A 14,229-nucleotide genomic window follows, 5' to 3' on the forward strand; every position below is an offset into this window, starting at 1 on the left:
TACCGTGCAAGATCGTTCCTTATACTGAATATTTTTTTACAGATTTAATACACTGTACGAACGAGCCAAATGTCTCGATACCACAACTGGCCAACCTGCTCATCGAGCGGTCGCAGAACACAAATTGGACCGTTGTATTCAAGGCCCTCATCACTGTACATCACATGATGTGCTATGGAAACGAGGTCTGTAATAACCATATTGATCTTTGTCGTCATCGTTATCTTTTATAAATTTCGATTTGAAATCAGTCAAAACTTTCCCTAATTACTTGAACCTCAGAAATGATGACTAAATGAATCGTAGAAATTTAGTATTATTAATAGGTCCGATCTAAGCAGCTTAGTTGTATATAAGTTATGAAAAAAAGTTACATCGTCATCGACGGTGTAAGAATGAATTTTGAAACGTTTTTATCACGCTCTATAATTTAAACGATCGACTCTTTTCTTATTCAATTTTCAGAGGTTCACCCAGTACCTGGCGTCGAGTAACAGCACCTTTCAGCTCAGCAGTTTCCTGGACAAGAGCGGGGTGCAAGGTGAAAAATAATGCTTGATGAATAAAGAAACTTACTATGATATACGTGATTTAAAATCACAAACATCAACATCGTTATCATCATCGTCATCGTCGTCGTCACAGTTACTGTCGCTATATTGATTCAATTTTTACAATTTACGACGCATCTCTTCAATCTCTGTTCTTAAAATCGTATCGCGCGACTTCTTTTCCACTGTTTTTTCTCTCACCGAATGTTCTTCGTATTAACAAATTCAAAATTGTTCATTGTCTATATTCAGCATTCGTTGCTCTCTATTTATACTTGTCTTACATTGTTTTCACTGTAACTAACTACGCTTATGGAACGAAGAAGAAAAAAACCAAAAAGGAATAAACAAACGTGTTGATTGATTTTCAACAATTAAGACACTTCTTGCATCACAAGACGACGTATAATTTCAGTAACTACGACGATGCATCTTACATTGATAAAATATTATTATTATTATTATTATTATTTTTATTTAACTTTTTATTTTATATACAAGACTTCGTTATTTTTTGTACAACTGAAGTAAATCGCTTGTTATTAGTTTTTACACTTATACTATACACCTTAATTTCAACGTTTTTCATTTTTGTTTCTCCCGACAGTTTTTTTTTCCGTTACAATTGCACCTGAAACGAAGAATAATGAAATGAAATGTACAAAAAATCTGTTTTATCTGTTCAAATATCTGATTTCCATGTGTCTCAATTCTCTATTATATGTATCTCTGATTTATTACTAACCGGACTAATTTTCTGTTTTTGGGAACAGCTGGAGCACGTGTGGGTGAGTTGTGTTATGTAGAATTACCGAACTAACTTTAACTTTAAAAATGGACAGGTTCGAATAATTGCTTGCGTTATACTCGAGCGAAATATTCATGATAAAAAAAAAAAAGAAATTTCTTCTCAGTATCGTACAATAATAACATTTCTGCATCGATATTCACCTCGTGTAATCGAGATAATTTTAACTGACTGTTATAATATTGCTATGCCACTTTATTTTCTTACGACTTCACTAAACGTCCATTCGTTGTCTCATCTCGTCGTCTCTCTTGAAGACATGTGTATAATTCTTGAAGAATTGATACAAATTGACAGTAACTAGTCACAATTTTTATTATTCTGTCAATTCTGAAGTTGTTTTCTATATTGGAACAGTTTTTCTGTCTTTTTTTCTTCTGGCTTTTGAAAGTTTTATTTTCTGGCGCTCCGATCGAACAGCTTGCAAATATCTTTTCATCTTTGTTTGTAGGATACGATATGTCTCCATTCATCAGGCGGTATGCTAAATACTTGAACGAGAAGGCGCTTTCGTACAGAACTGTTGCGTTCGATTTTTGCAAAGTCAAACGAGGGTAAATAAATCATAATTATAGTATTTTTATTGTATAAAATGTATCGCGTTAAAAAAATTGCTCTTTACACGACTGTTTCCAACGATACATAAACTCATCGATGTCCTTTGTTTCACTTTTTTTTTTTTTTTTTTCATTCACAGCAAGGAGGATGGTACTCTTCGAACGATGAACCCGGAGAAATTGCTCAAAACTTTACCCGTTCTTCAGGCGCAACTAGATTCGTTACTGGAATTCGACTGCTCGGCCAATGATCTTACAAACGGTGTTATAAACATGGCCTTTATGCTTCTCTTCAGAGATCTCATACGTTTATTCGCCTGTTATAACGACGGAATTATTAATCTATTAGGTAAATCGCGTCGTTTTCTCAGTGCGGTATAGAGAAAATTATCATTCGAACGTTTTTATGTTTTTTTTTTTTTTTTTCTTTCCCTTTCCATTATAATGTTGAATTGTTTTTTTTTTTTTTATTTCAGAAAAATACTTCGATATGAACAAGAAACAATGCCGGGATGCGTTAGACCTTTATAGAAAATTCTTAACAAGAATGAACAGCGTTGGAGAATTCCTGAAAGTTGCAGAGGTAAAGGATAATACTCCCTCAGATTGATAATCGGTCGATAAGGTCGACACGATTATTGTTTATTATTTCTCATTGAAATATTCTCCGTTTCAGAATGTTGGTATCGATAAGGGAGACATTCCAGATCTCACAAAGGTACGACGAGTTATAAATCATTTGCAAATTTTCTACTCTACCCGATCCAAGTAAAACATACGTACAAAACTAATAACAATTCAAAGTTTTTATAACTCGGATACGTGTCTGAAAGGTAAAACCTTGTCGTTTGTCAATATATTATTGGCGTAGAATAGCTTGGTAGTGAGTCGAAGGCATTTAAGAAAATAGCCAATTGAGTATCGCTTCTCTGGTGTTTCTTATCTGTTGTCAGTGCAGCTGAAACAATCCCCAGCAGCGATGACAACATACTTATAAGCGTGTATTTCGACAAAGCGAAGTGAAGCATCGCAAGAGTGCCTTGTAATTTGATAAATATATTTTTCTAGGCTCCCAGCAGTCTGCTCGATGCTCTCGAACAGCATCTTGCCTCCTTAGAAGGAAAGAAAGGATCTGCGGCTAATACGCCAACGCAAACAGCTAGGTAAGATCACAGTACATTGTCTTCTTCTTCTTATACTCTTTAATGTAGCGGGTGTGACAACGTTTATTAACATACAATTGAGGTATGGATGATAGAAAAAAAAAAAGAAACAAAAAAAAACCTCACTCGATTGTAAATATACATAAAAATGCTTAAGGAAATTTATTTACAATATTTACAATGTGTTTTTTCTTTTCTCTCTCTCTCTCTCTCTATTTTACTGCAATCAAAAATATTATACCTTGATTATTAATATTAATGATCAACATTCGATATTACTATGAAATATTACAATATCAATACGCACGTGGCTTTGCTGCATCGTTCATATTTACTAATGCTGATGATATCTTTTTATAATTTTGTCTTTTTCTTATTATTATTGTTAGCATTTTCTCCCTTTATCTTTGCAATCATTGGGAAAATATTTCTGAATAGCTGTACCATGATGAGAATTAATCGTTTATAAATATTGTTATATTGGCAAATCAACAGACGTTACAAAAATATTTTTTTCATACATCTATGTACCCAGAGGTATTCAAACCACATCGCACCTCATGGTAATTGTTATTTAAATCTTTTCTACCGATGATCATACACCTTATATTTCTATGCATTTCGTGTTACTTATAGTTTGTTGATTTCTTTCGACAATATTATAAATTTTTTTTCATTTCCTTGCAAATCATCTAGTCTGTGGTTACTACACTAAAGCCTCTTTAGAAACATGCTAAATAATTTCATTTCAACCGTTTAATCAAGAAGAAGAAAAGAAATCGGCGTGGTTAAGAAATGTTGAATATATTTCGATAAGATTCATTGATATCTCTCGCTTTTGTTAAAAATACACCCGAGTATATCCATATGAATATTTATACCTTTAAATAACGCATAACGCTGGTATTATTGTATTATTTTAAAGCAATTGGTGATCAAAATTACTACATAATATCGAAGTTGAGAATCATTATAAAATAGATTCAGCGAAGAATCGTATTACACACGAGTTGTAAAATAGTATGATTCTCAACATTGATATAATCGTATGTTACAATGAATCCAATATCGCTGTCATTTCTATCCATCCCCCTACCCTGAATAATAGAGTTGTATTTTTATATTTTTTTTCAATTCACACACACCCACACACTTTGTGTCTTCAATTAGATTAATTGGTATGTTTATTATAAAAATATTTCTTAACGCACATATTGTATATCTTTGTCGTATTTCCCCCTGTTATACAAAATCTAAGCCAACGGATGAACCTTACAATACAATACACATGCTTCATCAAATTATAAATTTAAATTTAGTATCCATATCTTTACCGATTTGACACAGACTCAATCCAAGTATCCCAAAATTTTTACATCCAATTTGTGTGTACTGTATTCTGAGCTTCGATTGTATTTTAGAATTTTTCTTTTTTTATTTTTTTCTATAAACTTGTATCATTCTCGTATTATAATTGTGTTCTTTGATAACGCACTCAGACAAGTATCACATAAATTACTGCAACCACAATTTATGCACCAAATTATCGTCTAGTTGCACATGTATTTATTTGTCAAATTGATTTCAATCTCACGCCTTTGATATAAAAAGTAGTATATTATGTTGTAATATGAAAACACGCCTGTCAATAATTGAAGTATTGCTACGATCGCTCAATTCCTGTACTTTTGGCACCTCGCGCAGTAAAGTTATTGCTAATTATTTGCAAAACTGTATCTCTGCATGCTGCAAATTGGGGAAAAAAAAAAAAATTAGAAAAAAGGTGCGGATTAATTTAGAATAAATGCATGTGTAATATACTATACCTGTACGTAAAAAGTATTACACAACTATACATGTGTATATACCTATATGTATATAGATATGTATATAAATATTTATACACGTATAAATGAAACACAGTTTTGTGTCGTACCTTTAATTTTTGATGCATTGTAGCCTCTGTACGTACTACACTATTTATTTGTTTGTTTTTTTTGTTTTCTCTCCTTTATTTTTCAATTATCAACATTCCCGTTCACCACTTATCCCTCGTCACAACCTACACTTTATATCTCTCAACGTTGAAATCTATCTTCCCTCTCTTATCCGTAAAAAAAAAAACAAAAAAAAAAAAAACCACCTCTGACGAATCGTCATCCCTTCACACACACCCAACAAACCCTATCATTGCCCAAGCAGCCATAGAACGAATGTAAAGTCGGGAGTGTCCGCCCTGTCTTCCACCAGCATGGCGTTTGGAACAGCAGCCAGCAATGCACGACTCGATCAGACCGGTAATGGGCACATTGACGAGGCGTTGAGACAACAGGCTCTAGCCGAGGAAGAAGCAGCTATGAATCAGTACAAGGTAAGTGATCGGGAGTTGAAGAACAGTTTTTATTTAAATCTGTTACATGTTTTAACTACTCGACCGAACTTTGATTCGTCTTATCGTCCTCCCATTCAACAACGTTTTATCCACTTAGGCCAAAGTACAGTCACCGTCGGGTGGTCCAAGCACTAATCCATTTCTCAGCTCTCCGACGAACAATGCTGGACAGCCAATCGTCGATTTATTCAGCTCGGCACCGGTGACGGATAATCAGGTGCGTTTGAAGAAGACTCAAAAACGTCGTTGACCATTTTTGTTCGTTATGGAAAAGGAATACCGGGTTTTGATAAAAGTATTGAATGTAAACTAACAACTTATAGGCACAAAAAGCATCGGACGACCTTCTGCAACTTGCAGGAAACCCGTTTGCGGATATGTTTGGTAATGCGCAAGCGCAGCCACAACCGGTGCAACCTGCGCCCGGTCAAAACAATATGTGGATGACAAACGGTAATGGTAAATGCAACTTCATACTTTTTTAATTTTATTATTCAGTTGCACTCTTTTTTTATGTAATAATAATGTAGAGATATTTTTTATTTTATGCACTTTTTTTTCTTTAGTTTCTTTTCTTTTTGTTTTGTAGGTTTCGGAGCTGCTCCACCACCAGCAAATAATGCCTTTGTTACAGATAACAATTTCTCGTCTGTATTTGGAAATAATCAAGAACAATCAAGTGAGTATTTTGTTACGAATCTTTTCATTCGTCCTGTAAAAACTCCCACTAGCTCATTGTGTTTATGTTTTATTTTCTTTCATTTCATTTCATTTCATTTCATCGTTTTATCATTTTATACAACACCAATCTCATTTTTCATCTCGTCTCACTAGTTTCCCACGCTCCTTGTGCTGTAAATGAAGCATCGATGAGTCTTTCTTTCATTGATTCTTCTCGACTTATTCTAGAAAAAACGAAAACGAATAGACTTTACTCTCACTGACAAATACTAGATGCATCCAAGAAATCTGATTGATCAATCTCGCTTCAAGATTCGACGAACATGAGAAAAATCTCAATTTGTACATTGGCCAATGAAAAAAAGTTACAGAAACTCACAAGGATTGATTAGCGTTACATGTCTTTAAATGTTAACAATGTAAATAAGAACCTAACACGCAGCTAACAATGCACGTTGACTAATTTTTGCGCAAGCTGCTGCCGCAGGACTTACCGGTTCTGTACCCAATCCATTCATGTCCGATTTCCCAACATCCGGTCCTCAGCCAACGAATGCAGCCAATATCGGCTTGTTCGACAGCAACACAGACCTGACATCCTCAGAAAGTCAACCATCCGCCGGTGGCGGGGACCTATTCAGTGCTGGCGGTCAGGCAGATTTCTTTGGGGGCGACGGTACAGTGGTCGGTACCTCAGATGCGGGTAACGGGGACGCAGTTCTTGGGTCGTTACCAGGTGCGGCGTCCTCCGGAGCCCTTGGCTCTGTAAAGTCCACTGCAACGCCGCCGCCCAGACCACCGCCTCCCGCAAGTGCTTCTAACGGTACACCAAGAGCGATGTCTCCTGCCATTGGAGGCGCCTCGACTGGCAGAGCCGCGGCCTCGGCGCCTAGCAAAAGCGCCTTCGACGATCTAAATGACAGTATTCGTATGGCCCTGGGTGGGTCGCCGTCACGACCGCCACCCCTCGCCCAGCAAGCTGTTCCTCCTGCTCCACAACAATCCCAACAACAACAGCAACAACAACAACAACAACAACAACAACAACAACAACAACAACAACCAAGTTTGGTTGGCTTCGACAAGTTCGATATGGGGGGTATGGGGGGTATCGGGGTCGTTGGACAGCCCGTAATGGGTGTAGTCGTCGCTCCGGGCTACGGTATTCCTTCCCAAACCCAAATTCCCGTCGGGTACGGTTCACCGGCAAAGCAGCCTATGTCAGGTGACGGGAGTCTCATCATTAGAATGCATGCGATGTGTTCTTGTTCAGTGCTCCGAGCCCAAAAAATAACAATTGATATCGTAGTTTAGGCTGAAGTCAACGCCTTAAGAGCCGACCATATCAGTTCCTTCTTGCAACACATGTACACACGTGGGAGCAATTTTCGCGGGCTAAATTCTCGGTCATTAGAACTCAGATCAAGGTGAAATTATGCTTCGATAGCTCTTGCTGTAATTTTCTTTGCGTGGAGTAACTTTTGATACCCAACTAGCTCTGATAATCAGTTCAAAGATAAATCAAAATTCTAAGTGGGTTCAATAGTCGCCATTTTGATTTTATGCCTAATTATTTTCCTTAATAATGCGGACTTAAAATTGTCGGACTTTCCTTCACGTCAAGCATTTATGCCAAAGGAATAATTTTTTTCATCAAATATGTTATGAATATCAACAATTTGATTTCCTTGCATTTAAACCACAAAAATCACTTTTACGCGTGTACATGTAATACATAAAAAAAAAAAAACAGAAACGAATATGAATATGGTTTCCTCTTAATGAATGTTTAACTATTATACGCATTATAATTTTTTCTCTTCCTCCTTATTTTTATCCTTTATTTTATTAATTTTTGTACTACTGACTTGGTCGATTACGTTGTAGATATAAATGTCAGCTAATGTAACAGTTTTTATTTGGCGAACAATGCTGTACAAGATAATTTCTTTCACCTTCGGCTTTTTATCTACTACTGCCACTAAAAAAACCTGGCTATGCCAGTGTATGTAATTAACCGTTGAAATTCCTCAGATATCTGAATCCATTTTGTTGATGTGTTGTTCTTTGTAACTGTAACGTATTATCTTGGTGTATCAATAGAGTGATTTAGTGTTTGTCTTTAAATTTGGTTTTGTACATAGTTATTCCAACCGCAAAACGTGTACCCATACACACGTTGATTAATTGTGCAAAATGAAAATAGAAATTCTAGTGCTTACAATTAGTCAGGTCGTTTAATAATCACAAGTTATCACCAGTGAAAAGTATAATCAACGTTCACTTAGCGCTTGAATTTCATTATATCGCACAATAATGTACAGTAAACAATACTTGAGCAACAATGTAAACGGATTCCGACGAATTAACCGTACATGGGAGAACTATTTAAAAAGGCTACTTTCTATCAAATTAAAATCAGCGACTATCTGGTATCTGGGATTTGCTTTTCTGGGGCTTTGGCTGACGTAGGTGTTGCTTAGGTTTTGACGGTTTGGGCTCGGTGCTGAAGCCATCCACCACTGTGTCTGGAGCTAATAACGTTTCAGCAGCGGGTCAACCGGCGACAACTGGAAGCGGCGGAAAGGTCCTGACTGGTGACTTGGACAGCAGTCTTGCCAGCCTCGCGCAGAACCTTTCTATCAACAAGAGTGCTCAGCAACAAGTCAAGTGCGTCATACTTGTTCTAAAACTTCTTTAAGAACCCAATATTATATCTACGATACTCAAAAGTTTCGCTCATCATCTTTTTTACTGTTGAAAATAATCGGCGTATTTTTTTCATTATTCAAGGGGAATGCAATGGAATTCTCCAAAAAACGCTGCTAAGACTGGGGGACAAACGGGTTGGACGCCTCAGCCGATGGCAGCGACAACGGGTGCCGGTTACAGACCAATGGTGAGTTGAAGTTTTCTCTTTACCTGTATTATCGTTATTCTTATCGTTGTTATTATCATCATTATTAATGTTGTTATTATTTTGTAAATAATATATAATTACTAGCACGTTAATCGTTGTTTGTATAAACATACACACACAAACACACAATTAAATACATCACATGTAGGTGCAATGAATAGCTTTCTTCAAGCGATTTCTCCTCCTCCAAGCTTTTGATCGCATTTTTATACAATATAGAACACCGTATCCATGCAAGTTGCACATAATATGTCGTTATTTGTAATCCCTAAGTTTGAGTCTTTGAAGATTTTTTTTTTGTCAATTTCCCGTAATACTGTGTCGATATATAATAGATAGAGAAAATAGAGTTTTCATATCGTCTTGCATTTTGCTCAGGACAGACCCGCAAATATGCTGTTTGACAACATATTGCTGTAAGTAGAAAGCTCTAGATCAATCGTCCGTAACTTTTACTGTATTTCGATTAATATTATACAATATCGATAATAGCTTTTAACTTGGTTTGCTTTGCTTAAACATATACTCGAATAACTCTTTATTGATTGTTTAACTCGTCGCAGTAGATTTAATCATCATGTGTGTATCGAGCGTTGGAAAAATATCAAGTAAACGGACTAGCGTAACAAAGGAAGAATCATCTCAAACGTAACGTTAATAAATTATTACCCATTGAGCCTTCCTGCATACCCTTTCCAAAACCGTAAAGTATAGTTTTGCTATTTAGTCAAATATTGTTCTCCGAATGATCGTTGAGCAATAAATTACGCGCAAAAATAATGTTTTCCTGTTTTGATTTTTTCGCTACAAGTTCTTATTTTTTTAACTTTGGACCCGGCCGAAATTCGCCATGATTCTTTTTTGTTTTTCTTAAGTTAGTGACGATTGGCATATTTAGTGCAGTGATGCATGCGTGGCATATGGCATGTTGCCGGCTGTTACAGGGCCAAGGAATGACACAACTTCCTCCAACAGCCAGTATGGGCTTCCCAACCCAGCCTGCTATGCCTCTGGTGAGTTTTCCCCCATTTCAATTCACGCATATTTCTTCCCCCGTTCCGTAGTTGAAAAACTGATTTTTTTTTTCCTTCTCTCTTTCGTCTACTTCGTTCCATGAATAATTAATTAGTTTATCGCAGTAGTTCAGCATTGAATAACGTTGCCGTTTCGTATGTGACGCAACTATATGTTACCACTTTACAGGGTACATTACAAGTAAGCGAAAAACATTAACACAAGAATGTACTTTGTAGGTATATTTTTGAGCACAATAAATTGGCGAATTTCAATCGAACGAATTTTGATAAATCTATGATTCTTCGTCGTGGATTGATCAGATGGTGTTTTTAGTCCACTGCACGCTCTGCTTTTGCAACTGTAATTATACAGAAACACGTATCGCAGCAAAGAATTGACGATCTTAGGCCTTTCTTTAATAAACAAACGGGCTCAATTGTCACTTGGTAATTAAAGAGTAAAGATTAGTTCTAACTGTATTTTGTTGAATACACTTAATAATTTCACATTCTCACAATCACCTTTCTCATAATCGCCTCTCCTACTACGGTTTTTGGCCTATGATAACAAAGAGCTAACGTTAGTTTTTTTTTTTTTTTATTTATTTATTTATTTTTTTTTTTCTTGCACATTGTAGTACTTTTACTTTGTATTATTACAAACAAACAGGAGAATCCGAGTCGCGCGATTGCAGCGATCGCAGACTCGGAGCAGAGATCGAGTACTATTGCAAAGAATGAAGTATAAAAAAAACCAAGGATTTCAAGGACTTTTCTGCATTGCGCATCAAACGTTCGAAAACAAAAATTTATCCTCATTATGTATATATTCTTGCATTAAAACACGTAATTTATATACATATACAATACATATACACTTTCCTGGTCTGGTGTCTAGGGTATGCAATCTATGCCGATGGGTATGCAGGGCATGCGGCCAATGATGGGTGCAATGCCTGGTGCTCCCGTTGCAACTGGTGGCATGATGGTTGCGGGGGGAACCGCGCCCACAATAATGGGTGCCCCGAGTCCCATGATGAGTGCTCCCCTGCAGCAGCAACACTCTCATAGCACTGCTCAGTCGCAAGCAAACGCTGTACAACTTGATCCTTTCGGTGCTCTGTGAGGGGATTAGGTACCTATCTTTTTTCCATCTATACCCAAACTATTAGGTGATATTATGTTTGTTTTTAATTTTTTCAACATTTTCTCTTTACAATCCTTGGTAATCGAATTTTCTCGGCGATGACAACCATTTTATTTAACGTATGCGTGTAACAATGATAATAATAATAATAATAGCAATAACAATGCTGTAAACAAATCGATCCTGTGTATATAATATTTGACTTTCTCCGTGGTTGTTTTTTTTTCCTTTTTTTTTTTCTTCCTCTTTGTTTTATAGTAGATGCGAATTAATAATTATAATCATCGGTGGCTGGTTCCATGTACATTGTATCACCTTACCATCATCGCTCGATGACGTTAGCATTCGACAATACGATAACGATACTTTGATAATTGTTTTCAATAGCAAACGTTTTACATTATTTGCGATGATTCTTTTTAAAACATCACATCATAAGCGCGTCGCATTTGGCATACGTGATGAAGCGTTGGATGATTTTTTTTCTTTTTTTTATTTTTGTTCCAGGAATTCAATTGGAATTGAGAAGAAGATGAAGATTAAGACGAGGATAGAGATGAAGATAATTTATGGAGCTCCAACTTTGTACATACTGTGTAATATGCCTTCTACATGTTCTGCTTCCATTCCTCGAAACCCCTCCCTTATCACAAGTTGATACTAATCCAACTATCGAAAAACCTCACTTCGTCCGCACCCATCCGCATCCCTCGCCCCTTTGTGAATACAACAGGTATTTATATAAATATTTTCTTATTTTTATTAGTCGCGATAGCGATCGTATTTCCAGAATGTTACATTCTTTATTTTCTTCGCAAACGGTAAATCTGATTTTAAACGTTTGCCAAATTGTTGTGTATAAAATTCGTATAAGTTGGCCTGCAGTGCTTATACAGATATGAATTCATTTCACTTGTTGAAAGTTATACAAATGATGAATTACAACAGTTTTAAATTCACGTTTCTAATTGTAAAATTTATTGATTTTTTTTTTTTTTATGTCTTTTTGTTTCTTATCGTTATTATATGTCGTTTTAAAAATATTATCCAATGTGAATAAAGTGTCGGATGAAATTCTTTTCCGTCAAACGGTCTAAGTAGAATTATTCTTTTTTTTTTTTTTTTTACTATGCTGAGTATAACGATCGTTGTAGCGAATCAATTCGACTACATCGCAATTCCTGATCCGTACTATAATTCACACTTGTATGTATTGTGCCAGTTTCTTTGAAATGAACAATTATCGTGGCGTATACACGTAGAATGAGATAGAATGTTTAGAATGAACTGTACATTTTCAGTCCCCACTAAATATCTGGTATGCAGAATATTGTTGTATATTATTTTTTATTTTCAATTTATTACCGTAACTTAGATATTTTATTATTATTACTATTATTATTATTATTATTATTATTATTATTATTATTATTATTATTATTATTATATCTCTAGTTACATTTTCTGGCCAAGGACATTGAAGCAGTAACGAAATAATCTTTGTTTTGAAAGATAAAATAAAAAAGTATTAATTAAATAAATATTATTAATTATCAAAATAAATCTATACATATATATGTATATACATATACACACACGCATATATGTGTATAACAATAACGATAATGATGAATATGTAAGATTGTATTGTATGATTCTACACGCTAGGAAGAAGGAAAAAGATAAGAGAGACGAAGAAACTGATGTAGACGGTTCCCCCAATTAAATGTTCTGCGTCACTGTAATGTTCCGATATGTCTTAACTAGTTAGTAAATTAATAATTATTGTTTAAAACAAAAGAATATATTATTATTATTATTATTATTATTATTATTATCATTATTATTATTAGTAATAATGCTATTGCTAGATCTATGATACTCACATAATATTATAACGATACCACATTGACGAATCTATGGATTCGATTATAGTTAAATATAATAACGATTTAAGAGGTCTACCATACAGTTGTACAGCTTGGAGTACACACACACATATATATATATATATATATATATATATATATATATATATATATATATATATATATATATGTATGTGTATATATATATACACGCTAAACAATTTATTGTGGCTGTGGCTAAAAGGAGAATCACGTCGAATATCTAATTACAGAATGGTCTTGCTTGATCTCCGTGATGTGGAAAGGAAAACAAAAAAAAAAAGAATAAATAATAATAATAATAATCGTTCGGGTATTAGCTTCCGATTACATACATAAATCGCGTGTGGTTTTTTTTTTTTCATGGATGGTCGATAATCGCGCGCTATGAGTAATTAAGTAAAGTATGCGAGTAAGTAAGTCGAAAAAATACGAAGAAACAAACAAAAGTGTTGTAAAATTTATCGCGCGTATGACATTTAAAGTATGTAATTGAATTATGTCTGTATACATTATACACAAACAAATAGTTACATACATGTGCATGATACAAATTTGTGAAATTTTACCAAATAAAATATCAAACTACTTTGAGTAATAGAAATGTTACCAAGGCATAAATATTCCAGTTCACGATTGGCCACATTCTAATAATCGTCCGGTGTTAAAACGGTTCTTCTTGTTACTTTTGCTTATTTCTATTTCTCTTTTTTCTAACTTTAAACTACATTCGATAACGAAACGTTTGAAGAAACAATTCTTAGCTGGTATTGCGAAAATTAGTAGTACAGTATTTAGAAAATTGTAGTTTATAGAAGAACAGAACAAGTAAGATAAACCCTCGCATGATTTGTACAATTGTATTTACTGAGACCGTATCCAGTTTAACGAGTTAATTAATGCACCCAAATTCTGTCCAACGGTTAAATCTGGTGCATAAATATTCTTCTCCAAGAGAAAGCAAAAGAAAAAAATAAATAAATAATAAAACTTGTACAATAAATCATATACACTATATACAAGGTATAATTTCAGCGAACGTTTTTTCTCTGCAATTATTGCATAACTATTTGTTTACGAAATATCA

At 34.8% G+C, this 14,229-nt stretch overlaps 1 protein-coding gene across 14 annotated transcripts in view; it reads left to right on the plus strand.

The window, feature by feature from the left end:
- LOC107221454 (phosphatidylinositol-binding clathrin assembly protein LAP) overlaps positions 1-12,981 on the plus strand; it is a 34,241-nt gene extending 21,260 nt beyond the window's left edge. The window contains exons 2-19 of one of the 14 annotated variants that reach the window (XM_046745383.1): positions 43-185; positions 466-541; positions 1,325-1,339; positions 1,811-1,913; positions 2,057-2,265; positions 2,393-2,499; positions 2,593-2,634; positions 2,985-3,079; positions 5,282-5,450; positions 5,569-5,688; positions 5,795-5,930; positions 6,061-6,150; positions 6,628-7,377; positions 8,702-8,822; positions 8,946-9,051; positions 9,948-10,085; positions 10,987-11,223; positions 11,743-12,981. In XM_046745383.1, the coding sequence (XP_046601339.1) occupies positions 43-185; positions 466-541; positions 1,325-1,339; positions 1,811-1,913; positions 2,057-2,265; positions 2,393-2,499; positions 2,593-2,634; positions 2,985-3,079; positions 5,282-5,450; positions 5,569-5,688; positions 5,795-5,930; positions 6,061-6,150; positions 6,628-7,377; positions 8,702-8,822; positions 8,946-9,051; positions 9,948-10,085; positions 10,987-11,214 (2,648 nt within the window). In that variant the 3' untranslated portion in view covers positions 11,215-11,223; positions 11,743-12,981. Of the gene's footprint in view, positions 1-42; positions 186-465; positions 542-1,324; positions 1,340-1,810; positions 1,914-2,056; positions 2,266-2,392; positions 2,500-2,592; positions 2,635-2,984; positions 3,080-5,281; positions 5,451-5,568; positions 5,689-5,794; positions 5,931-6,060; positions 6,151-6,627; positions 7,378-8,635; positions 8,823-8,945; positions 9,052-9,947; positions 10,086-10,986; positions 11,224-11,742 lie in introns of all 14 variants that reach the window. The other 13 variants (XM_015660452.2, XM_046745384.1, XM_046745388.1 and 10 more) reach the window with 13 other exon arrangements.
- The last annotated feature ends 1,248 nt before the right edge of the window (positions 12,982-14,229 follow it).

This window comes from Neodiprion lecontei, chromosome 7 (genome assembly GCF_021901455.1).
Source record: "Neodiprion lecontei isolate iyNeoLeco1 chromosome 7, iyNeoLeco1.1, whole genome shotgun sequence".
Classification (NCBI taxonomy): domain Eukaryota; kingdom Metazoa; phylum Arthropoda; class Insecta; order Hymenoptera; family Diprionidae; genus Neodiprion; species Neodiprion lecontei.